The sequence below is a fragment of the Ursus maritimus genome, unplaced genomic scaffold (genome assembly GCF_017311325.1).
Source record: "Ursus maritimus isolate PB19 unplaced genomic scaffold, ASM1731132v1 scaffold_6, whole genome shotgun sequence".
NCBI lineage: Eukaryota > Metazoa > Chordata > Mammalia > Carnivora > Ursidae > Ursus > Ursus maritimus.
Window position 1 is genome coordinate 3520697 of NW_024426774.1, and position 26729 is coordinate 3547425.

Sequence of the window (26729 nt, forward strand, 5' to 3'; positions counted from 1 at the left end):
AATCACATTCTATATCATATTCTATCTGGTATTGTTAGAAAGTTTGTTTACCGTAGATATGCTAAGATTTTTATATACATTGTGGTAATTACTTTTCAGAGCCTAGTATTCATGTTTACTTTTTTTTTTTTTTTTAAAGATTCCATTTATCTACTTGACAAAGAGAGACAGCCAGCGCGAGAGGGAACACAAGCAGGGGGTGTGGGAGAGGAAAAAGCAGGCTCTTAGTGGAGGAGCCTGATGTGGGGCTCGATCCCATAACGCCGGGATCACGCCCTGAGCCGAAGGCAGATGCTTAACCGCTGCGCTACCCAGGCGCCCCTTCATGTTTACTTATTTTAAATGAAACTGTAGTGCCCAAACCAGACTACTAATGCGGTAGTGAAAAAATGTTTCAGGGATTCCTGGGTGGCCCAGTCAGTTAAGTGTCTGTGATTGGCTCAGGTCATGATCCCAGGATCCTGGGATCGGGTCCCATATCGGGCTCCTTCCTCAGCAGGGAGCCTGCTTCTCCCTCTGCCGCTCCCCCTGCTTGTGCTCTCTCTGTGGCAAATAAATAAATAAAATCTTTAAAAAAATGTTTCATTTTCTCTTTGACGTCTGTATTCTTAGCAGACTGAAAACTTAAGATTTCAAAGGTGTTTCTAAATTTGAGAAATTCTGTAAACAATGTTTAACGTACCATTGTGAAAATGTAAGTGTGATTTATTTAACTGTGGCATTTCATAAAGCCTTCTGTGTCTTTTATATTCTCTAGTGTGGCCAGACACCATTGATGATAGCCGCTGAGCAAGGCAATCTGGAAATAGTGAAAGAATTAATTAAGAATGGAGCTAATTGCAATCTGGAAGATTTGGTATATATTAAAATAATCTACTTATTTGTTGTCTTTTTCTTTTCCTTAACTTTGCTCTTTGTTTTTAAGAAGTGATTCAAAATTAGTAGATTACAGTTGTTATTTCAGATCTATCTTAACTTTGCCTAATAACATGTTAAGTCAGTTTTTTAAAGGGGTGATGCAGGAGAGAAATTTTTACCTTTTTTATATGCTGGCTAACTGAACATAATAAAATAAAAAGACATTTTTACTTTAAATGAAAGGTAAGACAGCTCTTCATGTTTTTTAAATATAGATGGCACTGGCTGAATAGGAGCACATATACTTGGATACTTATAGCCTTTATTTAAAAATAAAGGACAGTAGTTTTTTCTTTACCATGTAGTTTCTAAATTTATCGCATGGGATTGCCTTAGTTTAATAGCCTGTGAATGTGATGACAGGCTCTTTAATTTCAATTTATAGTAATGGTTGCCAGCCACAAGGATTAGCTTTAAGGTTTTGATAGTCATCTTTTCTGTTTTTAAAAAACACAGTGTGTGATTAAATGTCCAGTGAAAAGACTGACCAAGCAGTTGTGAAAGCACTTTTGTACCACTGCCGGGATGCCGGATATGTTCTTAACAGCTTGCGCTGCAGTGTTATTTTAGAGTAGTTCAGAGTGGGTCAAATCATGTCAATTTGGTATGATCATTTGGTATGTAAACTTGAATTTATTTTTCCTCACTTTGCATTGTTATTTTTGGTTCTGAAATGGTAACATTGGTGACTGTGTGTTTAAGGATAACTGGACAGCGCTTATATCAGCATCAAAGGAAGGGCACGTGCATATTGTGGAAGAACTGCTTAAATGTGGGGTCAACTTGGAGCACCGCGATATGGTATGTACGCTGGTTATGATATGTTGTTTAATTAGCTGGAATCTTACTGACAGTAATAGATCTGTCTAGAACATTGTATTTTTGTGTGTGAGATTATATTATAATAATGCTTTTAGGATATGGGGCTGGGCATTGAAACGACTCTCAAGAATGTGTGAAAACCCAGGTGATGTAATGACCATGTTTTAGAATATTCTTAGTCATCATTTTCAGTTTATTTCAGAGTTTAAAATTCAGAAATATTATTAAAAACAGCTCATTAGCTTTCAACATACCAATGTTTTAAAACTTAGAACGGTTTCCTTTAAGAGGAACTTTAAGAGGCACAGTATAGTTTTAAAAATATTTTCAGTTGTTTAAAGTTATAACTTTCAGAATAATATTTATAAATTTATTTTAAAAATGTAATTGTGTTCAGACATGGCATCTATACACATTACAAGTTTAACAAGATATGATTAATTATCTTAGCTCTTATTTGCTCCTGTCATCTTCTTAAAACATAAAGATGAAGAAAGAGATCATTTCTAGCTTATTTATTCTGCAAAACATTCAGCCTTTTCCAAAGTTGATTTTAACAGTGGAAGAGAGAAAGGAATTGATCTGCCTTGATGTGTAATGCACGTGCCACTTTGCTGATAACGCTTTATGAAGTGCAGGCAGTCTGAGTTTTTAAGAAACTGCAGCATTCTGCCATCTTGTACTTACTATTATTTTACACAGTGTGTTTACCTCTATGATCTTAAATGTAATCTCAGACTTAAGTAGGTGGTATATTTATTTTTACAGGAAGATACAGAACTGTTTATATCCTACTTATTTCTGAAAAGAAGTTAAAGTATATTGCTATAAAAGTTTAGGGAGAGAAGATCATGATGTCAGTATCCTAGGTAGAGGATGGGTTGGTATGGCAGGCAAGAGTAAAATGTGGTGTTCTCATCTTATAAAGTAGAAAGGAAATGTGTGGAGTTACCTAGTTCTCAATATTTTATTAAAGGCACCAAATCAGTTCATCAGATGAATTAATGTTAGGTACCTCTTCTATGCCTGGTCTCTTTATGTGCTTTAGCTTCTCTGTGGTTAATTGACTTCTCAGAACAATCCTCTGGGCTAGGGATTAATTTTGTTCTCAATGTATACAGTTCAGGAAATTGAAACTGGAAGAAGTGCCCTTTGCCCAAAGCAATCAGGCTGAGTTTTGAACCCAGGTCTGCCTTACTCCAAAGATTTTCTCCTCTATTGCTCTTCCACATATTTTAATAGGGAGTTAGGAACTCTAAAGTACACATTATGAATGTGTCAAATTTAGTAAGATTTGTACAAAATGACCTTAAGCTTTTTTAGTTTTCCATATGTTTCTTTATTTCCTGGGGAAACTGAAGGCTTTGTCTCCCTGAATAGTTAGTGTTGAGGGACCCTAACTTCACAGGATTGGGTGGGTGGTAGTAACTACTGACCTGTGAGGGAAGACAAAGTCCCTGGGACTTGTGTAGGAGAGGAGAGTGACCGCCAGGGGTTGTCTTGGGATTCAGGAAGAACCAGGATATAACATCTCAAAGTCTAGTGAGGATTTTTTTTTTTTTAATGTAAGGATTTTTTTCTTAAGAGGACCTTTGTGGGCGCTAAACTAAAGGTATTCAGTTCTAATCTTTTCATTTTGCAAATTTGGGCATAGTTTCCGCCTCGATTGTTGCGTAGGGAGACATTACACAAATTAAAAGGAGAGCATGATATTAAAACAATTCTGGGCAGGCATTTTAAAGATTAAAATGTTGGTGTATGTAAGACTTGACTAAATGCCAAGCTCTATAATTCAACCTAGATAAATTGTCATCCTTTCCTTGTCTTTTATGACCTTGACCCTTTTGAAGATTACTCCTCTGGCATTTTTATTTTTTATTATTTTATTTTATTAAAAAAATTTTTTTTATTAGAAGGAGAGGGAGTGAGTGCATAAGAGCAGGGGGAGGGGCAGAAGGAGAGGGAGAAGCAGTCTCCCCGCTGAGCAGGGCACTGGATTGGGGGCTTGATCCCAGAACCCTGAGATCATGATCATTTGAGCAGATGGCAGAGGCTTAACCAGCTGAGCCACCCAGGTGCCCCTCCTCTGGCATTTTTAGGATGTCTCTTAATTTAGATTGTTTGATGTATCTCATGATTAGATTGAGATTGTGCTTTGTTGGGAAGGATAGCACAGAGATGGTATTCTCTTCTCAGTGCACCACTTCTAGGTACATGATAGCAAACTGTCACTGATGTTAACCTTGATCTCTTGGTTAAGGTAGTGTCTGCGAGATTTCTTCACTGTAAGATTACTATTTCCCCTTTTGTAATTGCTAAGTATTTTGAAGAAGATACTTTGAAACTATACAAATGTCCTGCTTTTGATTAAACTTTCACTCATTTGTTTTAACATCTACCAATGTATCTTTGGTATTATAATGGTGATTTTTCTACTTCCTTCATTCCCTATACATTGATTAATTTGGATTCTTCTGTAAGGAAGAGATCTTTCTCTTTCCATGTCTCTCTCTATGTATCTGTATGTAGTTAGATTATCTTTAGATATATATAGTCTGATGAGTATTTATTTTATTCTTTAGGTTATAATCTAGTTGTGTACTTACTTTCCTGCTCAGGTTGTTCCAACTTTGACCATTGGGAGCTTTTTTACCCTTTGGGATGCCTTTTTTTTTTTTTTTTTTTTAAAGCACTTCTTTCTTTCTGGCATCACATACTTCAGGCCCAGATTTATCTTGTATTTTTCCTGGCTTATTTTCCTGGTTATCAGCCCTGGAATCAATCAGTTTTCCAAGGAACCATGGTTTCTTTTATTGGAAAATGGTATTGAGAAACCAGTATCTTGGTTTAGGTGTTAGGTGAGCTTATTGTTACTGGGGTATCACTACTTGTAGTCCTTCTCAGTGGATAGACATAGAAGAAAATATATGTCTGTATACTAACTCTTGTATATACATGCATCTATTTCTGTATTTGTGCGTGTATTTTTCTGTTAAAGAGACCAGGTTGATACTGCCAACCCAATTCATTATAACCTTTTCCCTTTCCTTAATTTGTAACTCTTCTCTGGTGGTGAGAAATCTGGCTCTATTATCCACACAATATATTTACTTACTGGTTCAACTCTAGTATACAAATAAAGCAGTTCCAGAATTTCTAATCGATACTCTGAGAGAAACAGATTTACCAATACAGTGTTTGTGTACAGTTCTTTCTGTCTTTAACATTACAGTATTCAGTCAAAATATTGCTTTCCGAAGTTACCTAGGGTTAGCTTCTAAGTAGTTATGTGATTATGTGATTCATTTGTAATATAGTTAGATTCATTTGGCTCAGTCTGTATTCAATTTTTTCTTTCCATATTCTGGCTGATTTTTAAAAAATTTGCATACAGTAAAATTCACTCCTGTGGTGTACAGTTCTGTGGGTTTTGACAGGTGCGTAATGTCTTATGTCACCACCACGTTCTACACAGAGCAGTTCTACCACCTCAACAGTACCCCCACCTGCTCCTTTATAATTATCCCCTCCATCCACTCCTCAGCCGCTGGCCACCACTGATCTGTTTGCCCTTTCTACAATTGTGCCTTTTTCAGATCGGGGCAAGTATTTTTTTAATCTCCTTTTTGGTGATGATGAAAGAGACTCAGAAGGATTAAGTGATTTATGTTCTCAGAACCAAATGTGGATTTAAATGCTGGTTTAAAAAAAACCAAAACATTTATTTCTTTGTATGATTTGATTACATTGGTCTTTTTTACTGAATTGCATTATAGCTGAAGAGAAAATTGCTTAAAATAAAAAAGAAAAGAAAATTGCTCTTGTAGTTTAGAAAACAGAATGTCATCGTGACTTCATGGAAGTCGTGATCTGCAGATCTCTGCCTCAGTATCCTCTCTTTTTTAGCAAGAGGTGCTGTAATGATATGGGATTTACAGGATGTGTTTAAATGCGGGGGTTGAATATGATTGCTAGAAATCCTCTTTAGAAAAAGTCTAGACTCATACAGGAATATCTAGGGACATAGTGTTTCGAAGAAAAAATTTTTGGACAACCAAAATAAATCTTGGAAATTTGAAAAATCTAACATGAATGTTCTCTATTTTAGTTTCCATGATATAGTGAAAATTTGGAGTAATCATGTCTGGAATTAAGAGATTTGACTTATTTCAGATACTATTGTGTATTTGGGGAGCTTGGGAATTTAAAACTACATAGCAGTGCCTTAATACACCATGGTTTTGTATAGAAATATTTAAAGAAAGAACTTCATTAATGGCTTTTTTTTGCTTGGAGATGACCAAAAGTTTTCTCTCCCCCAATCCTTTTTTCCTTAGGGAGGATGGACAGCTCTTATGTGGGCATGTTACAAAGGCCGTACTGAAGTGGTAGAGTTGCTTCTTTCTCATGGTGCCAATCCAAGTGTCACTGGTTTGGTAAGCGTTCACAAAAATTTCACTGTAATATAAGTGGTAAGTTCTTTTATGTAATACTTAAGGCTGATTATATTTTAGACTTCATATTGGATAGAAATTATCTAGCTCTTAAAAATAATAATGCAGGATGTGATTTCAAATCACAATGAGAATTTTTTTCTCAAGCTAAGCTTATTTCTCAGCTTTTACCAACAAAAAGGCAACTCTTAGAGCTTAAATGTTAATTGTAGCTATATAACATTTCAAAGTCATCTTGCCTGTTTTCTGTGGGTATGCATTCTTAATCTAAACTTATTTAAAGAAAAAGGGTGTTTACCAAATAGCCATACCATTTTTCTGTACATTTCTTTACATGGTAATACATGCATTACTACTCTGCTTGAGACTTGATCTCAGACTGCAGATTGAGAGATTATCCTTCTGATGGAGGACATCCTTTTATACTGTATACATATGTCAGATCATCATGTTGTACACTTTAAATATCTTGCGATTTTATTTGTCAGTTATACCTCCGTAAAGCTGAAAAAAGGAGAAACTTACTCAAGTTAATAGGATTATATAAGTTATTGGAAGAATTATACCTTTCTCTTATTAGTCTTTCCTCTTGGCTAGATAATCATATTAAATACATTAATCTGTAAAAATAAATATATATACTTATTAAATATTATATATATAAATATATATGTATTTAAGGTTGAGTGCATTTTATTAGCTTACTGTGTCTTATGAGTATTATATGTTTTTGTAAAGTGCAGAATGATCTGTAACTTGATTTTTTAAAATATTACTTTGTATTACTCCCTTTATTATTTACTATTCTTAGCAAATGTGTGTTGTAAATACCCACCTAAAAGATTTTTCTTTCCCTCCCTCCCTTGCATCCTTCTTCTTCATCTCCGTCTACCTACTTCCCCACCTGCCTGTCTCCCAGCAGTACAGTGTTTACCCAATCATTTGGGCAGCAGGGAGAGGCCATGCAGATATAGTGCATCTTTTACTGCAAAATGGTGCTAAAGTCAACTGCTCCGATAAGGTAGGTCAGCGGGATCTTTCCAGGTTCCAGTCCATATTGTGTCTACTCAGTATGTGCAAGTTTTTACATATGATCTCATGAGACTGTGCTGGCGAATCTTCTATTTATATTTATGAATGTATTTTATATAGATAGATACCTCATAGGTGGATTCCTTACACATATTACCTACTGGATGTCCCTCCATTGTTTTTTTTACATCACATTCATCATTCTCTGAAAAATAGATAGGGATGATTCTATATTTTCATTACTTGAATTTTCTATTGTAACTCTTATTCCTAACTGTAGTCCTAAGCTGCTTTCTATGTATGGTTGCCAGAGTGATCTTTGTAAAATTTAGGTTTAGTTTTCTCTCTCTCTCTCATGCCTAAAATGCTGAAGACATCAATCCCTTGTATGATGTGTGAAGACAGGCCTTGACTCCCTTTCTGCCCTTTCTCCTGCCATCTGAACCCTAACACTGCCTTGCTTGTTAGACTGCCAGAGGATGTGGGTTCCTGGATTCATCTGTTTTTAGCCCTTCCATGCCTTTGTGTGTGCTCTTTCAGTGTAGAGAGCTCTCCCCTCCTCGTCTGCTTTACTTTCTGTTCATCCTTCACACTCATTTGCCATCCGCTTCAGAAAATTTTTCAGAATTTTGTTCTATTCAATTTTAAATCCTTAATATTCATCCTAAACATTTGATAAGTATTTATTTAATTAGAACTTGACACATTGTGGGCAACTGTAATCTTTTCAAATTAATAACAGTTCAGTGAAATATAGGAAAATAGCTAATAATTAGACATTTTTGATAATTGGAATATATTCTGAGCATAAATTTAAGTAAAACAGTATTGCTTAACCTGATGGCAATGTCGGGAATCATCTTATGTTAATCTGCATGGTGCTTTTATGGGTGTATACATATGTAGAAAAATCAAGTAGTACATTTAAGATAGATGTATTTTATTTTATTTATTTTTTTAGATTTTGTATTTGAGAGTGAGAGAGAGTGGAGGGAGGGGCAGAGGAAGAGTGAGAAGCAGACTCCCTGCTGAGCATGGAGCCTGACCCACCAGGCTCAATCCTAGGACCCTGAGATCATGATCTGAGCCAAAGTCAAATGATTAACCAACTGAGACACCCAGGTGCCTCCTAGATTGATGTATTTTATACACTTTATGTAGGTTATGCTCATTTTTAAAAAGTATTATCTAAAATAATAGGTTAACAAGGACTGTAAAGAGACTATTGCAAATACTTACAACGTGTCACTTAAAAATTTTATTTGGGACTGTTCGTTAATTCAGAATGGCTGTCTTCTATTTTTTTTTTTTTTTTCTTTTCAAATTCTTGTTTAAACTCTAGTTAGTTAACATACAATGCAATGTTGGTTTCAGGAGTAGAATTCAGTGCTTCATCACTTAGCATACAATACCGCACTCATCAAGATTGGCTGTCTTTTAATGCAGACTAGTGAGGTTTTATTTTATGTCCGAAGTGGATATGGTTCTCTCTGTTGATGTTTCTGATTTGATGGTGAAATCTTTAATTTCTCCTTCTGGCCTATTGAGAAATGCTTTATATGACCTCGCATTCAGTGTCCCTCCAGAATCAGGTATTATGCTACTACTCTGTCACTCTGACATTTTGAGAAAATGTTTAGTACCTCCTGTGTGCAGTACCATGTATCTGTACTAAACACAGAAAATATAAAAACAAAGTTCCTCAGTCGTACTTGCCACGTTTCAAGTGCTCAATAGCCATATGAGACTAGTGGCTACTGTATTGGCCAGTGCAGAATTATAGAGCATTTCCATCAGCATAGAAAGTTTTGTTGGACAAGCCGTTATAGAAAGTAGGTGTTTATTACATGTTTATTTCAATCTGTAGTCTCATGTAGTTTAAGATCATTGTGGGTATTCATGTGTCTTTTGATTGCCAGACTCCCCAAAGACAGAGCATTGCTTTTATGCATAATGTACATTCTCTGATATCTTTTGAATCACATTCCAGCTAAAGGTGCTTTTAAGTGCAGTTTCTAGGGAACTTTATTTTATCAAGTTTAGTGGCTGATTTGCGGGTGGTGGTTAAGAGCACAGACTGAAGCAGGCCTGTTGGGGTCATGGGTCTTTTTCTACCTCTTAATAGTTTTGTGACTTTAAACCTGTAATTAATTTCTCAGGGCCTCATTTGCTCTCTGTGAAAAAGTGATATTTCAAATTCTCCTTTTTTGTGTGATGTGGATTACATGAGTTAACCCATGTAAAGTACTTAGAATTGTATTTGTCATTTGGTTGTTATTTTTGCCTATAGTCACACTGTTGGACTTTAAATTGTATTTCACAAGATACAGGAAGCAGTGAAAGCTTGTTGAAAATTAGAGGCTGTATGACTTTATGATGGAAAAATTGTCACTAATTATTGAAGTTAAAATTGGTTAAGTTTCATGTAGTGGTTAATCATCTCTTCAGGAGAAGGAGACTGGGGAAAATGTGGCTTATCCAGGATTAAAATTATAATTTGTATAAACAGTAATTTAAGAATACTCAATATGATTTTTATTAAAATTTGTGTTGAGAAAGTTTCTTTTACTACAGCTCTGATAATAATTTTACATTTATTATTAATTTTTTATAGTATGGAACTACCCCTCTTGTTTGGGCTGCACGGAAGGGTCATTTGGAGTGTGTTAAACATTTATTGGCCATGGGAGCTGATGTTGATCAAGAAGGAGCTGTAAGTATCTTTTCTGTTTAATAAACCCTGTAATAGAGATATGTTTTTAGTTTTAAGGGAGAGAATATTCTTTCTTAGTATATGTCTAGAAAATTTTCCCTGTAGTTCTTAAGTGATACTTAGGAAAAACAAGCATTTTCTTTCTACTATCCTGATAAATATATTATGTTCTAGATAGTGTGTACTGTAAATATATGCTTTTAAGGATCTGTTGCTAATGCATGTAAATTTTGGGAGGCTAAAACTATAAAGAACATCTTACAGTAATCTTACTATTGATTGAATCAGTAGTGAAATATTCTTTAAATCAATCAAAATAATATTATAATTTTTTGGATATTTTTAGCTGTGACTTATTTTCCTCCTCTAATAGATTTAAAAATGTCAGAGATCAGCCGTCAAAACCTAGAAAGCTTAAAAATTGGTTCAATACATCCTACCTAGTAGCAATTATTAATTCCTTATTGAGCACCTGCTGTGTGCGCAGCCCTGTGCCAAATGTGCTGGGGGTACTGGAGAAGCCTAACGGATGGCTTTTCCCTTGAACTTGTGAGATTATGGTTAAAGGAAATGATATTTATGCACAAGAAATAATATAGAATATTCTTCATAAAATTAAGTATTCTATGAGATGAATCATAAAGTATTGAGAAGGGAAACTACCAAATCTCTGGCTGCATTGTAACAAAAGTGGACTCTAAATCACACTTGGCTTAATACCAACCAGTTCCTCCTATTTTCCATATTGGCAGATGCTACTAATTGCTGACCTTTACAGAGTATATAATATTTTAGTGCTATGTGGCTATGTGGAGAAAGAGCATGATTCTTTTTTTTTTTTTTTTAAGATTTTGTTTATTTATTTGACAGAGACAGCCAGTGAGAGAGGGAACACAAGCAGGGGGAGTGGGAAAGGAAGAAGCAGGCTCCCAGCGGAGCAGGGAGCCCGATGTGGGGCTCGATCCCAGGACCCTGGGATCACGCCCTGGGCCAAAGGCAGACGCCCAACAACTGAGCCACCCAGGTGCCCCTGAGCATGATTCTTAGACGGTCATGAAGTTCATACCTTTCACTTTCCTTTTTTCTGGACAGTTTATCCAGAGGATAAGTGGCTTATTTCTATGATTTTTGATTCTTGCAGGATTTTAAAAGGCTATATTATTTTAATATGTGAGAGAATTATGACTCAGTTTGGGAGGCTGATCTAATGACTGAAATATTTCAATAAGGAAGTTATATGACATCTCAATATAGATCAGTTTTTCAGGAAGCAGCCTTAAATACTTTTTTCGTTAATGAGTCAGGTTCTTCTATTAAGTGATGTATTGCTATAAATTAGATGTGCAGCTTCTATTTTTTTTTTAAGATTTATTTTTATTTAGAGAGAGAGAAAGAGAGCATGCAAGCAGGGGGAGGGGCAGAGGGAGAGAGAGAGAGAGAGAGAGAGAGAGAGAGAAAATCCACAGGCAGGCTCCCTGCCGAGTGTGGAGCCTGATGTGGGGCACGATCCCAGGACTCTGAGATCATAATCTGAGCTGAAATCAAGAGTTGGCCACTTAACCATCTGAGCCACCCAGGTGCCCCAGATGTGCAGCTTTTAAAAGAACCATAAAAATGAGATCATTTTTGAAAATGTGGTTTCTTGATCACTGTGAAAGACAGAAGAATATATTATACTTTACTGAAATATCCTATAGCTATTAATTCATTGTTTTACTTCAGTTTTCCTACAGATTTTTATTGTAAACAATTCTTTGAAGCCTGGTTCACCTTATTTTGGATTATTTTAATTTAGAATGTGTTTCCTTTTGAATCATCCCATCTCATCTCATTATATTAGTGAGAGGGTCTGTTTATTGTCAGCAAATCCAGTTTCAGATTATCATTTGAAGAGTTGAATGTTGTAACTATCCTGTTGACTCAAGAAAATTAATGTATCTTCAAAAACAGAAAATAGGCTCCCTAGCTGGTTTTGGTATGTGACTGGTTATTTATATTGGCATTTCTTTATCAGATATCACTGTTAATAATAGACCACCTTTTGGAAAACATCAGTTTTATAACTGTGGCATAAATCATATTTTTTCTAGATTATACTGATTTCTTGGGCTGGTTTTTGTTTTTTAGAATTCAATGACTGCACTGATTGTGGCAGTAAAAGGAGGCTACACACAGTCAGTAAAGGAAATTTTGAAGAGGAATCCAAATGTAAATTTAACAGATAAGGATGGAAATACAGCTTTGATGATTGCATCAAAGGAGGGACATACAGAGATTGTACAGGATCTCCTCGATGCTGGAACATATGTGAACATACCTGATAGGGTAGGTTACCTATTTGAGATTTTTCTTCTAGTGGTAACATGATGGAAGATTATCTTAACTTCTCACACCTTTCAGGATTCTTCATGTATGCCTTTTAATAAAAGATAAGTTTTATTTCTACCTCTGAAACTGAGAAGTTAAAATGTATTCAATCTTTGTGAAGGGTGTTCTTTTTAATCTTTGTCAGATAATATTGTTACTGAAAATGTCACATGTATTGTTAATCTGTCACTGTCCTTGATGTCTGTGACTGTAGTGTTGCTCATGGCTGGTGTTATTCATTTTCCCAAGGCTTCAGTTACACTTAGAATTTTCAAAGTTGTACCTCTTGCTCTAATCTTTTCTCAGAACTCTACACTTGCATTTCCAACTGTACTTGAACTGTCTGCTTGAATGTTTGATGGGTTTTAAAAGTTACAGCAAAGCAGATGTCTTGTTTGGTTCATCCCAACCCTGCTTTTCCTTCAGTGTTCTCCATCTGAGTGAATGACATCACCATTCACCCTGTTGTTAACGCCCCAAGTTCTATGCATTAGCCTTGATTTCTCTTCCCCACCCACCACATCTAATTCTTCAGCAGGTCCCGTTGGCTCTACCTCCAGAACACATACTGTATCTGTCTACTTCCCTTCCCCCAGTTTTAATAGGTTGCTTCCACTACTTTTTTCCTTTCTAGAACAAAATGATCTTGTTGCTGCGTTAGGACCTCTTCACCAGCTATGCTGTGCTGGGAATGCTGATCTTCATGATCGCTGTGTGGCTGTTTCCTCCTTGTCATTCTGACCTCAGCTTAAATATGAGCTCCTCAGAAGATCTTCTCAAATGACCCAATCCAAAGTCACTGTCCAGTCACTTTCTATGACATCACTATATTTTAATTTATTTACATGCCATTTGTCTAATTTTTTATTTGTGTTTATTGTATGTTGTCTGTTTGTCTCGTCTAGACTGTCAGTTTTTCTAGAGCTGAGAACTTGTCTGTCTTGTTTCCCAATACCTAGAGTGGTACATGGCACGTAGTAAGGAATGAGATATTTATAACCTTGTATTAACTTACTACTCTGGCACCATATTAATGCTAACATTCTCAACTAAAATTGGTTTGCTTTGGGTTTATTTCTGCTTTTATTGTAGTAGTTAAGATACTACACAGGATGCTAAATTCAATAATCCTCAAGGACTTGCATCTTGATTTATAACCCATTGAGGTCCACTAAGGATTGAGGTGAGCCACATCTCATAGACTTGCCCAACTCAAATTCCTACAACTGATTTGTAATTTAGAGTAAAAAAAAGTTATGCCCATTGCCAAAATAGCCATTTTACATTTGAAGTAGTAGGAAGATATAATTAATAATAATTGTTGTTTGGTAAATATAATTTTAGGGCAAGAGTTGTCTTTATGAGGTAATGAACTTCATCTAATCCTTGTCATGGGGAATGAGTCAGTCTTATGCACTGTTGGCTTGTAATGCCAGATTGCCTAGAATATGGATACTAGTCTGGGAACTACCCTCTCCCTTAAATGTGGTTATAAACTCACTGAAAGCCCTAGCCCTACAACTCCCTTTTTTACAATCCATGGTTTTCTTCATATAGCATTATTCCAACGGTGTTGTATTATGTTATTCCTGAATGTTCATTTGGTTCATTGACAGCTCTGGTGTCATTTAATTTAATGTACATTTGTAGTGGGAGGTCAGTCACCTTCAAAGAGTATGGCTTATTTTCTGGTAACTCGTCTGTCTAAACTTTTGTTGTAGAATTTCAGAGTCCTCATTTTTAGGTATAACCTCTTACTCTAGGGCTATTAATGTCCGGTATTAATGGTAGTTAACTAAAATTTTTCTCTTATTTTGAGGTACTCTTTTTCCCAAGAAATTTGCAGAAGAATATCTATTAATGTACGATTAACTTCAAAACAGTGTTTATTTGTTCTTATTATCAGTTTACCCTTTTTTTTTTTTTTCTCTTTTTAGAGTGGGGATACTGTGTTGATTGGTGCTGTCAGAGGCGGTCATGTGGAAATTGTTCGAGCACTTCTCCAGAAATATGCTGATATAGACATTAGAGGACAGGTGTGTGTGACCCCTGTGCTGCTGTCATCTTTGCCCACAGTCACTTGTACATGTTGGCTGATGACAATGTCATTCTTCTGAGTTTTCTCTGGAGATGAGCTAGTAGATCTTAATGTATTTAATGGATGCCTATATGAAGTTTCACTGCCATTATTACAGAATTTCTCTATTGATGTCATGTTAGATGACATTAGAGCATGTTCGAAGCTCATATTTTTCAAATACATCTCTCTTCCTAGTGTATAAATATATTCAGTCCTGAAATGAGTAGTTTATGATACTGAGACAGTTGCTGATACTTTGAATGTATCCAATTTATTTGTTTTCTTTAGTATTTTCCCTGTTTTGTCTTCTTCATCCATGTGTTGTTCTTCCATTCTTGCTGTTTTATCTTTCTTCTCCTTCTTCCCCATTCTGCTTGCCTTTCTTAGGACCCCTCGATAGTGCCCATGGACTTTGCTTAAGGCGGTCATAGCTCACAGAGCTACAAAGGTTACTAAGATTAGGTAAAACTCCCATAAACTTGTGAATTTATCCAATATTTCAAGAGCTTTAGGTTAAAAAAAATCTGTACTTAATAGTCCATTTTGTTGTCGGACAGCCTACATTTCTACTTAGTTTTCCCTTGAATTTAGCTTTTACTCAAATCTATTTTTGAATCAGGCTAATAAATATTATGCCAAATGCCATGAGGAACTTAACATAAACCTTTACCTGTAAGAAATGTGTATTTTAGTTAGGGAGGTTTTACTTTGTTTTACGTTTATTTTTGTGTTTTTACATAAACATATAAAGTGATGCCTTTTGGTATAAGATGGTATTTGATTGATTGCCTAGTGAAACTTCCCACTATACCAGTCTTCAGGTGGGAAAAGAAGGCATTAAGGAAGGCTTTTGAGAGAAGGTAGAATTTGAGCAAAGTTTGAAAGATGAGTTAGATTTAGATAGGTAGAGAAAAGGAAGGCTGGTATTTCAGGCAAGGATAGTGGAATGATAGGATGAGGAGATTCAAGAAAACAGAGAAGGGAAAGACTACTCCTTAGCTGGCAAAAAGGTCAGGCTGGCCGCGGGCCAGCGGGGAGCGTGGCATGGGACAGAGGCAGAACTAGAAAGGGCTGGAGAGGTCTGAGGGCCAGGCTAGGAACGTTGGGAAGCTACTGCACATTGTTGAGGTGATGGAACTCCACCAGGGAAATATCGGTGTGGGAGACTTAGTGTGGCAGCCCTGGAAAGTCAGTGACTGTCTTTGGCATTAAAATTATAGTTTCACTAAAAGATGGTTACTGGCTTCCCTATTTAGAGTTTACCTAATTCCTTTTTGTCTGTCAATCCTGTTTTCCTACCTTTTAGTCACTTTATTTTGTTCTCCAGCTCTCCTTTCATGGTCTATTGGATCTAATTTTGTTTTTTTAACTAGATGGGATTTTAAAGGATCAGATCAGGATTGGTGTATGAGTGCAGGGTGGGTGGGGATTAAGAAAGCAAAACATGGTGAAAACAATTCACCTTCTGTTTGTGTAGTACATTCTCATGCATTATCTTTCGAAAAGATCGGGCAGATGAAAAGCCAAGGGTCAGAATATTTGCAGAGTATTTGACTTGTTCAAGAATGTGTAGGGCCCAGAAATCTGATCACAGCATACTTTGCTTTATCAAGTATGTGGGGTTGCTACTTTCTATATCAAGTGGTATTGTTTTCTTAGGCATCTTTCATAAAGAATTTCTCAAGAGTACATCCAAGATAGAATAAGGGTTAATAATATTTCCTGCTTGTTGGTAAGATCTATTAATGCTTTCTGGCAGAAATGTTAAAAATGATGTTTTATGTTTACAACTAGCAGTTTCCAATATTGTATTTCAAATGAAGTGATTGTTGATTTTTTTCTGTTATATAGGACAACAAAACTGCTTTGTATTGGGCTGTAGAGAAAGGAAATGCAACAATGGTGAGAGATATCTTACAGTGCAATCCTGACACTGAGATATGCACAAAGGTATCAAGGACATTTCTGTTCTCCTAGCAGTACCCAGTGCTGAATATTAATACTGCTTATTTTTTTCAATCGTTTTCTGTTTGATATTAGAATTATACTGATTTTACTGATAATAATCTATATTAAATTGAGTAATTTTGCATCCTTTCAGAAGTTCTTTTTCACAGAAAATATAGTGTGTAATTTGTTCTCATAATTAAATACTTTCAGAAAATATATCAGCTATTCATAAATTGTGGACAGGTCATTTTTTCAGAATTCTTTTATGCTTTTATTTGGAATGCAGAACACATTTCCTCTTAAAAAGACCAGTGTGAGTGGTTCTTGGTTCCCCAAAGCAGTCACTTTTGTCTATTTTGGTCAAATCATGTGAAAAATATAAAACTTATATAAGACTTTAGTGATACTATTTGGCCTTACGTGTAATAGGTTTCTGTGGGGGAAAATGTATTTGGAATGAATGTATTTGGATTGAATTGGCAGGAATTCTTAATGAACAAAATCGTGGAGTCACCCATAAGATACTCCTATTTTCTCTGCTAGAGATTGGGACCAGCATCTTTCTGTACTATGGTAGCTTTAGTACCCTAGTGCAGAAAGTTTCCTGGGATACCTTTTGGTGTGTGGGTGGCTCCTTGATAATAATTTTTTTTTTAAACCTATGTGTCAGCCACTGTGACAATCTTTGGGTTCTGACCAGGTTTCTGTCTCCTAATTCAGTGCTGAACTATGGTCTCTTCCTGTATCCCTTAATTTGATTTTGAAAAGCAATCATGAACTTTTTTGGGGTTTTCCAGAGGCATGCTTCTTGTACCAAACTGTTTTTCCTGTTACACACAGGTCCTTAGGTGCACAGAGAACTGAAGTGATGGTGGTAAAGATCTCTGAAAAATCTAGGCTCTGGCTTGCCTGGACATTGACTGTCCAAGCTGTGGGTTGGTTGGCGGGGAGCTGGTATGAATGGGAAGTAGTCTCTGGAGGGGCTGCCCCACGTGTCAATGGTAGAACCTGGGGAATGGCCAAATCAGTGAGGGGCAGGGGAGTGTTGCCAGAAATGGCTGATAAGTAGCTGGGCATATCCATTCTTGGCTGAATGATATAAAATTATTTTGATACAAATGATTGGGAAAAGAAAAGCATTTTTCTTGTTAGTTTTTATAGCTATGTTTTCTTGAGAACATTTTCAGTATAGTTTTGTGCCAGAGTCAGATGTTTGAATTCTTACATGTGCATTGATGTGACTTTAAACATTTATGAATAGAGCTATTAATCCAGCAAACCTTCTTATCTGTGCCCACAGGATGGTGAAACACCACTTATAAAGGCTACCAAGATGAGAAATATTGAAGTAGTAGAGCTGCTGCTAGATAAAGGAGCTAAAGTATCTGCTGTAGATAAGGTAAAACATCTGTGCAGAGAGAACACTTTTTGGAAGACTGTTGGTGGACTGACCTATATATTTGCTGGACTCAAGGGAGTCTGGTTTTATTTTGTGGAGGGAGAGATTACTTGCTGGGGCTTTCTGTGTGGGATTTTGGTCCTATGATATCTTCTTGGCTGTTCTGATAGTGTGCTGAGGAGTGAGCAGGCTTAGCATGCTATTAAAGAGGCTGCATCAGATTTTCCTTCTGTTGCTCATACTAGTTATGGGAAGCTGCCATTGACCGCCATACAAGGAGAATGTCATCAGATGTAGAGCTTATTGCAGACAAACAGGAGGAAAGAATCCAAGGGGCTGGAAAAGATAGAGCAGACTAGCGTTAATATTCACTAATAGGAGATAAAATGTTCTGCCATGTGCTCTCCATAATCCTCTTAGAGAAATGTTCATATTTCCTATGGTAAATTTAACAATTGCTTAATACTTCATATAGAGTTGATTCCTGATTTTCATTTTAAGTGTAATTCTTTCTCTACTTCCAACTGATTTGCTCCCATAAAAAGAGTGAATTGATTTATATATGAAGTAAGAAAAATAAATTTTTCCATCTAAATGTGTGATATGGTTTGGGCTCTTCTAATCCATAATAGATTGAAGTTTATCTTTCTATTATTTATGTGACAATTAAACAAAAAACACAGAATTAATATGTATTTGCTTTTTATCAAAAAACATTGTTTAAGAAAAAAAATCTTCCCACTTATTATTACCATGTTTGTATAATTTCATATAAAAGAAAGGAAACTTTGATATTGAAAACTAGGAATGACATAAAATCAAGAGATTTTGCGGGTTGAATATATTTAGCTTTATAGAAAACTTCCTGCATTGCCTGTTTTTCTCATTCTGACATTGACTCGTTTCTGGCCCTGGTCTCCTAGTTTGCAATAAGAAACCGCTGGGCTAAGTGCCCTGTAAGATTCCACATGGCCTCGTTAATTCAGTAACATAGCATTTATAAATATTTGTTTCATACTCATTAAGTTTCCTGGAGTTCTCTGTCTCTGTATCCTTTTGTGTGTTGCTTTGGCTTGAGTTAGCACATACTTGCTGACAAGCGCATATGGTACTTGGAGCATTTGTTCATTCATTCAACACATACCTGGCAAGGACGGGTAAGGTGCTGTCGTGCTAGAATTTGGAATACAAACCTGTAAAAGTCCTGATCCTTGCTTTTCATGGAGGATTTCATACAGATACATTTCAGAATGAAGATTAATGCTATTTTCACCTAGCCTCTCCCTGATCTCAGTTCTGCACACTGGCTGTGTTAACATCTTCCCTGCATTTTCAGAAACCTCGTGTCTGGCAAAAATGCCACAGATGATGTTTCTACCTTCTCACAGGTTTGGGGATAAGAGATGGGGTTCAGGTGGGGAAATAAAATAATGAAATCTGGTTTAGATGTGTTTTGTTTGAGGGCTGATGAGACATTCAGGAGGCTGACACCAGTAGGCATTGGGAAGTGTGGGACTAGAATTTGGACAAGAAATCAAGCCCATGATGAGAATTTGGCACGTAGTTACCAAGAAAAAAGAATTGCATGGGTGTGACTAAGGCCATCAATGGGAAGAAAGATGAAAGCTGAGGACAGAACTTTACTTTTCTTATGGCACGTGTCACATTCTACTTTGTTTTATAATTTGCATGTTTATGTGATTTCTTCCTGTTATACTGTAAGCTGTTTAAGGCTAGGGACTGTTTTATCTTCCATCTTTATATCTTCCAGAGTACCCAACACAGTGCCTTACCTAGAGTGAGCTCAAGATACACAGTTATTATGCCATGTGTTTAGGATGTGGAAAGATAATCTAGAAAAGGAAGAAGTAGATCCAAAGCAGAAGAGGAGAGTCAAAATCAAGATAAGGTTGTGCCATCAAAGCTATAGGAAGAATATTGCAGGTCATTTTCATTTAGTGTTCTAAAAAGATCAGGGTAGATGAGAACTGAGAACTTAATTTGTTAACTTTTTAGGTCATTGTCTTCAAGAGAGGTGTTTGTGAAGTAAAAAGTGGGAGAACACATTGCAGAAAAGGTCTCTCTCTCTTTTTTTTTTTTTTTGGTTTGTTTTTACATGTTTTCATTAGTGTTGAATGTGAATACTAATGTGATTGGGGATTCTAATAAAAGAAGGTAGGCTGATATAGAGAGAAGTAAAAGGTGAGGAGGGCAGAAGAGGTTGTACTGGCCAGACATGGATAGATATGATATGAAGGATTCCAAGGAGAAAAGTGTAGAAAGAAGTGTAAGGGCTTCATTTGATGGTGGCTGGTTGGCAAAGGGGATGGGAGCAGATGAGATCACTCATGCTAGATGGGATAGCAGCATGGATTGTGACGCTTTCTAGACAAATGCAGAAGAAAGTTGTACACTAGAATTTGAAGTAGTTGAGGAAGTGGAGGACATTGTGGACAATAAATATTTGGATGATGGATAAAGGTAGATCCATGGCCTAGGAGATGCTGCAAGGAGAAAGCCTGTTGCTTTTCCTTTTAGTGACTTGAGGGGAGGAGGGAAGAATGACCTTCATTCTCGCAGGCTGTGGGAGAAATAAAACCCAAGAAAAGCTAGGTGAGGAACTTGAGAAAAAAATTAGAAGATAGAAATAAAAATTCAGATTATTTGTTCACTGTATATGAAAAAATGAAAAGTTCAGATTTTTCATTATTTCACAGAAACCTGAAAATTGTTACTCTGTATATATTATATGTAAAGTATATGAAGGTTCCAATTTCCTGTCTATTTTACAGAAAGGAGACACTCCTTTGCATATTGCTATTCGTGGGAGGAGTCGGAAACTGGCAGAACTTCTTTTACGAAATCCCAAAGATGGGAGGTTACTTTATAGGCCCAACAAAGCAGGCGAGACTCCCTACAACATTGACTGTAGCCATCAAAAAAGTATTTTAACTCAAATATTTGGAGCCAGTAAGTATTGGGTTTTGTTCCTGACTGAACTTTTAAAAAATGAATGTTATGTGGAAAATTAAGAAGCCAATAGCAGTTTTGCATTTATCACTTACCTGGAGATTGTGGAAGTTGAGAGAGTTATTATTTTGCTGTGGAAAAATATCCCTTCCTGTCTAGAGCTCTTCTGCACTGTCCTGTAGCATCTAAATGAAGTACGTCCAGAGTTAGCCATCAGCTTTTAAGACCTCTAAAAATGTAGCCTGCTTTTCTAAAAATCTTTTCCCTCTTACTCTCCCAGGTATTCTTTGTGCTTTCATCAAAATGTGCTCTGTTTTCTCTGTGGCCTGAGTGCTTAAAGTTCTCCATGTTTGCTTGTTATGCCTGCCACAGGTCTGCCCTCTCCATCTCTACCCAGGTTCCTTGTCCAAATTGTCTCTCTCCAAGGCTCCTGTCAGTTGTCCCCTTCTCGGTGACATTTTAACTGATCTGCCTAAACCAGAAAAAATTTTTGCCTCATTTGAATATTTACGCACTTGTGTTTACATTTCTTTTTTTATATACTTATTATATATGGCCTTTTATTTCTTTTAGAATTTTCTCCCTTCAGATTCCAAGTTCTTCAGGACAGGGACTATTACTTCTTATCTTTATGTCCTCCGTAACATCTGGCATAATGCTTTGAATATTGTATTCAAACAGTTTTTGATTGAGAAGAATGTACATGAGTATATAACATATGTGTTTTGAAATATGGATCAATTTTCTACCAGAATTAAAAAAGAGATATGTAAGTCCCAGAAACCCAACAGGAGATACTAGAATCCCACCACCTTCCAACTGAGCTTCTTACTTACAGATTGTTTTTGAGTATGTTTCTATTGTATTATGGGTTCTTGTATTTTAAAATATTTTTTCTAATTGTATTAGTGCACACTCATAAATTTCAAAAATGGAGACACGAATATTGTAGAAAGTGCAAATTTTCCATTGTCCCCTATCTCTTAATTTGTAACTGTTTGACCCTACAGGATTTTCTGTACATTTCTAAAAATGTTTTATACTATATATGCAGCTTTAAAAATTAATAATAGGGTAATACCATATTATAAAAGTTTTTAATGATGAACTATATTTAAAAGCTAGTGGTGCAGTAAATATCTTTGTACATGTATTCATTAACTCTTCTTTTTAGGACTCTTTCTTAGAATAAATGCCCAGAAGTAGAATAGGTAAGTCAGTTAATGCTCATAGTTTTGGGAGACTTTCCAAATGGCTGTAACAATTTCTTCTGCCTTAGACCCGTTACTATAGTGCAGCTCCCCATGACCTTGTGAAGCCTGGAGAGCTCCAGCCTCCTTAATCTTTGCTAATCAGATCAATATGAGAAAAAAATATCATGTAATTTGCATTATAAAATTATTAGATTGCGATCTTTTCATATACGTTCACAGGGTATTTGTATTTTTGCCATTTTCCTCTTTGTATCCTTTGCCCATTTTTCTCTTGAGTTTTTGATATTTTTTTAAAAATTGATTTTAAGTGTCTTTATATGTTATGGGTATGGATCCTGGGTCCATCCTATATGTTGTACCCCTCTCCGAGCTGCTGCTTTGTTTATGGTGATGGGTGTTTTTAGTTCCCCATTTAAAAGTTATGCAGCTTTGTAATTTATTTGTTCGTCCTTTCCTGCAGTGCTGGCCTTAGTATTATATTGAGAAAGAAGGGCCTTTTCCGGGGTACCTGGGTGAGTCAGTCGGTTAATCGTCTGCCTTCAGCTCAGGTCATGATCTCAGGGTCCTGGGATCGAGCCCCACATCAGGCTCCCTGCTCAGTGGGGAGTCTCCTTCTCCCTCTCCTCCCCACTCATGCTGTCTCTTGCTATATTTCTAATAAATAAAATAAAAACTTAAAAAAAAAAAAGAAGGGCCTTTTCCACGCAAAGATTAAAAAAGATTTTTCCCTTGTATTTTCTTCTAGTATTTTTATGGTTTTTTACATTTAATTTTTTAATGTTTCAGAAACTTATTTTTTTAAGGTGTAAGATGTATAGAGTTTTCATTTTGTTTTTTTAAAAATGGATGGTTTGCCCCTCTAGCACCACTTTCTAATTCCTCCCTTGCCCACTGGTTTGAAATGCCACTTATGCTAATATCTTGTGCTGGTTCTACAATGCTTTAATTATTGTAGCTTTGTAGTATATTTTAATTTTTCTCCAAAGACAACTACTCTTTCTCTGGTAGTCTTTTAAAATTTTTTCTTAGCTCTTCTTATGTGTTCTTCTGCTTTTCAATTTTTCAAAAATTCACATGGATTTTGATTGGAGTTTATCACTTTAATGATAATATGGTGAGAATTGTTGTCTCGAAGCCACTGAACCTTTCTGCCTGGAGCCATATAATATCTCTTTTTCTCTGATTACTATATTTTATTCTTCAGTAACATTTAATAGCTTTCTTTATATAGGTATTACACCTATTAAATTTATTCCTGTGTACTAGTTTGAGTTTTAATCGTATTTTATTGATTCTAAAATGTACATTGTTCTACATTTGACATCTCTGAAATTGGAATGTGTCTTATCATTGATGGATAAGAGAGCGTTGTGTCACAGTTTGGCAACATATTTTTTCTTTCTTAGTTATACATAATAATGATGCATCCTATAATAAGTAGGTATCTTAAGTTCAGTGAAATATGGTCTTTAAGAATCTTATAACCTATTTTTACACAGGTGTAACCATTTAATATAAGGTTTTTTTTCTAATTAAATAAACAATTGATAACTGGGAATTGATGTTCCTTTCTAGTGGTAATGTCTCTTTTTGATGTAAGGATATGGTATGTTTATAATTACAGGACACTTGTCTCCTACTGAAACAGACGGTGACATGCTTGGTTACGATTTGTATAGCAGTGCACTGGCAGACATTCTCAGCGAGCCTACCATGCAGCCACCCATTTGTGTGGGGCTGTATGCACAGTGGGGAAGCGGGAAATCCTTCTTACTCAAGAAACTAGAAGGTAAAGTGCATGTTTGCACAAAGCCTGTATATATGACGAGGCTTCCTCTGGTGTTTTTTTCTGAAGTAAAGCAAAATAGATTTTTATGTATGAGTATGCTGCACAGTTTACTAAATTGAATATGTTACTCTATCCAGTTGATCCCCCACACAGTCATTTGAGTTCTCTCCCTAAAACAAAGATCCAGTTGTGTTATAACATTCTTAAGACCCCTTGGTAGCAGATTTTCTGCATGTGCTATTATTATTATTATTATTATTATTATTATTATTATTATTAATTTTAAGTAGGCTCCACACCCAGCGTGGGTCTTGAATTCAGGACCCCAAGATCAAGAGTTGTGTGCTCCCCTGACTGAGCCAGTCAGGTGCCCCTGCATATGCTATTTATAATCCTCATATCCAGCGCCCTTCCTAAACTTGTCACTTTGTATGGCATACCCTCCAGCACTGCCTCATGTGTATGCCCCGTGCTGCAGTCCCAGAGGGCTGCTGGCTCTTGCAAGAACAGACTAGATACTTTTCCCGAGTTGCTCCCTTTGTTAGGAACTTCCTAGACAGCTCCTCCTACCACCCCTTTGATTTGCAAAATCATATTCATTCTTCAAGGACAGGTTTCAGTATTGCCTGTAAAATTTTTATCAAGTTTTGTAAAAAGAATGACTTGTTCTGGGCTCATCTGGGCTCAGCACACACCTTTAAGAGCAGTGATTCTCAAATGTGATTGGAGGAGGGGTGAGGAGGAGTGCCACAGAGGAAGGGTGGTGATGTGTAGGTTGAGGACACATAGCAAAGTCATGTTTTCCAGTTTTGTATGTGGAAACAATACCTTGTTGCTTATATAATACAAACCACAAAAAATAAATAGCAAAATTTTGACAAATGGGAATATATGAAAAAGGATTTGTGCATCCTCAACATGAAGCAAGAGAGTGGGTAGAACAAGAGTGGGTGTGCCCTAGGGAGTGAGGTTTGCATGTTTATCTAAAGAACATTGGCTGAAATGGTCAAGTAGCAACATTGTGTCTAGGGACTTAGTAAGTACCCAGTAAATGTTTATATTGAAAATTTCAAATTGAGTTAGAAGTTGCATTTCTTAAAAACTTGGGAGAAGAATCCAAAACTACAGCTGAAATTAATATTACACTGTATGTTAATTGACTGGAATTTAAATAAAAACTTGGAGGGGAGAAGAAAAGAAGTTGTATTTCTTAAAACAGGATTAAGGTTTTTCCTATTTCTCTTTCAGATGAAATGAAGACTTTTGCAGGACAACAGATTGAACCTCTTTTTCAGTTTTCCTGGCTTATAGTATTTCTGACCTTGCTGCTTTGTGGAGGGCTTGGTTTATTGTTTGCTTTTACGGTCGACCTGAATCTTGGAATAGCAGTATCATTGAGCTTCTTGGCTCTCTTATATATATTTTTTAGTAAGTTTTTGATTTTTTTTTTCCAAAAAATAGAGACAATGTTAAGACTCCTTGTTTTATTTAAAACATTATCTTAATATTTTGTATTTATGAATCTATATTTATAAAATATAAAATATTATCTATATTTCTCCTGTAAGTGATTTTCATAATTAATTAAAAGATTTTCATGACCTTTTTGCTATTTATAAGTTGGCCTAGAGGAACAGTGTCCACAACCTGGCTGGAGTAGCTTTAAACACTGGTGTACTGCTCGTTAATATTGAAGTAGAACTCTGAATTATTATATTCACTTTTTTGTATGTTAATGATTTACTATAGTTAAGTCTTTTTTGAAAGTAAGTCTTCATAGCCATCAGTGGCATGTGCTTGGGCATTTTGCTCATGCCTGTGATCTTTATTTTACTTAAAAGCGAAGTAAAAAAAATTATAGTCCTGTTCTTAGGAGATATCTTCAGTTGTAGCAGAGGAAATAGATTCACTATTGGAGGAACTGATAACTTCAACAGGTGCAAAAAGTGATAAACCCAAAATCATTCACATTTGAGTCTGAACTAAATGATATGTTTCTGTTTAAGGCATTATCTTTCTGATTGTGTTTCTTATATCATATTTTAGTTTTCTTTCTGTTTTCCACACACCTTCTCTATGTTGGTTAATTAGCCAAGGAATTCTTTGAGGAGTAGTTAGGAAATAGCGTGGAACCAGGGAAAGTCATGTAAGCCTGCCTCTTGTTACTTGATATTTGACAATGTGAGAAAAGAGGCTGCTTGAGTCATGATTGTTTTGAGTAATTTTTTTAAACTGTGCATTTCAGTTGTCATTTACTTTGGTGGACGAAGGGAAGGGGAGAGTTGGAATTGGGCCTGGGTCCTCAGTACGAGATTGGCAAGACATATTGGATATTTGGAGCTCCTCCTCAAACTGATGTTTGTAAACCCACCTGAACTGCCAGAGCAGACTACTAAAGCTTTACCTGTGAGGTAAGTTGGTCCCTTTGACAGAAGTTTTGCATAAGATGAAGCAAAAATAAAGTTTATAATGCTTTCTCAGTGTACGTTCCAAAAAAAGCATTGGTTTCCTGAACTTTTTATTTGAGAAAGAAAACAACTTGCACTGGTTAAATAGGTTTGAGAAACACTTTACATCATATCTTCCTCTTGTACATAAAAGGATCAGAGACAACTCTCCCTAAATAAATCTGGTTAACTTTGATTTACCAAATTTGATTTGAACCCCCCCCCAGCCCCAACCCCCTTTTCCATCCTTTGGGAACACTTTGAAGAGGGCACAGGATGTAGGATGGGCTCCTAGCATACCCTTGCATTAGCGTGTAACCTTGGCTCCTGAGCGTGCCCCCTGAGCCACTCTTTCCTCACCTGTGGAAATAAATCGACTTGCCTATCTAAAATTATTATTAATGTCAAATAGGAAATGTATGAGGAAACAGTTCAGAAAAGGTGAAAAACATGTTATGTCAAGAATAAAGGAAAGGTAGAGGGCTCCAGAGGAACATTAAGTGAAAAACAGAATTGAAAGCAAGAGGAATTCAATAGAAATTAGCAAAATAGTTAAAAGCATACTAAATGATAA

General features: G+C 36.1%; 1 protein-coding gene across 14 annotated transcripts in view; it reads left to right on the top strand.

The window, feature by feature from the left end:
• Positions 1-26729, top strand: part of KIDINS220 (kinase D interacting substrate 220) — a 99273-nt gene that overhangs the window by 13650 nt on the left and 58894 nt on the right. For 8 of the 14 annotated variants that reach the window (XM_040622838.1, XM_040622839.1, XM_040622841.1 and 5 more), the window contains 13 exons: positions 758-856; positions 1621-1719; positions 6078-6176; positions 7114-7215; positions 9841-9939; positions 12067-12264; positions 14244-14342; positions 16238-16336; positions 17637-17735; positions 20528-20705; positions 23544-23708; positions 24957-25136; positions 25954-26119. In XM_040622838.1, coding sequence (XP_040478772.1) covers positions 758-856; positions 1621-1719; positions 6078-6176; positions 7114-7215; positions 9841-9939; positions 12067-12264; positions 14244-14342; positions 16238-16336; positions 17637-17735; positions 20528-20705; positions 23544-23708; positions 24957-25136; positions 25954-26119 — 1682 coding nt within the window. The other 6 variants (XM_040622840.1, XM_040622842.1, XM_008710384.2 and 3 more) reach the window with 2 other exon arrangements.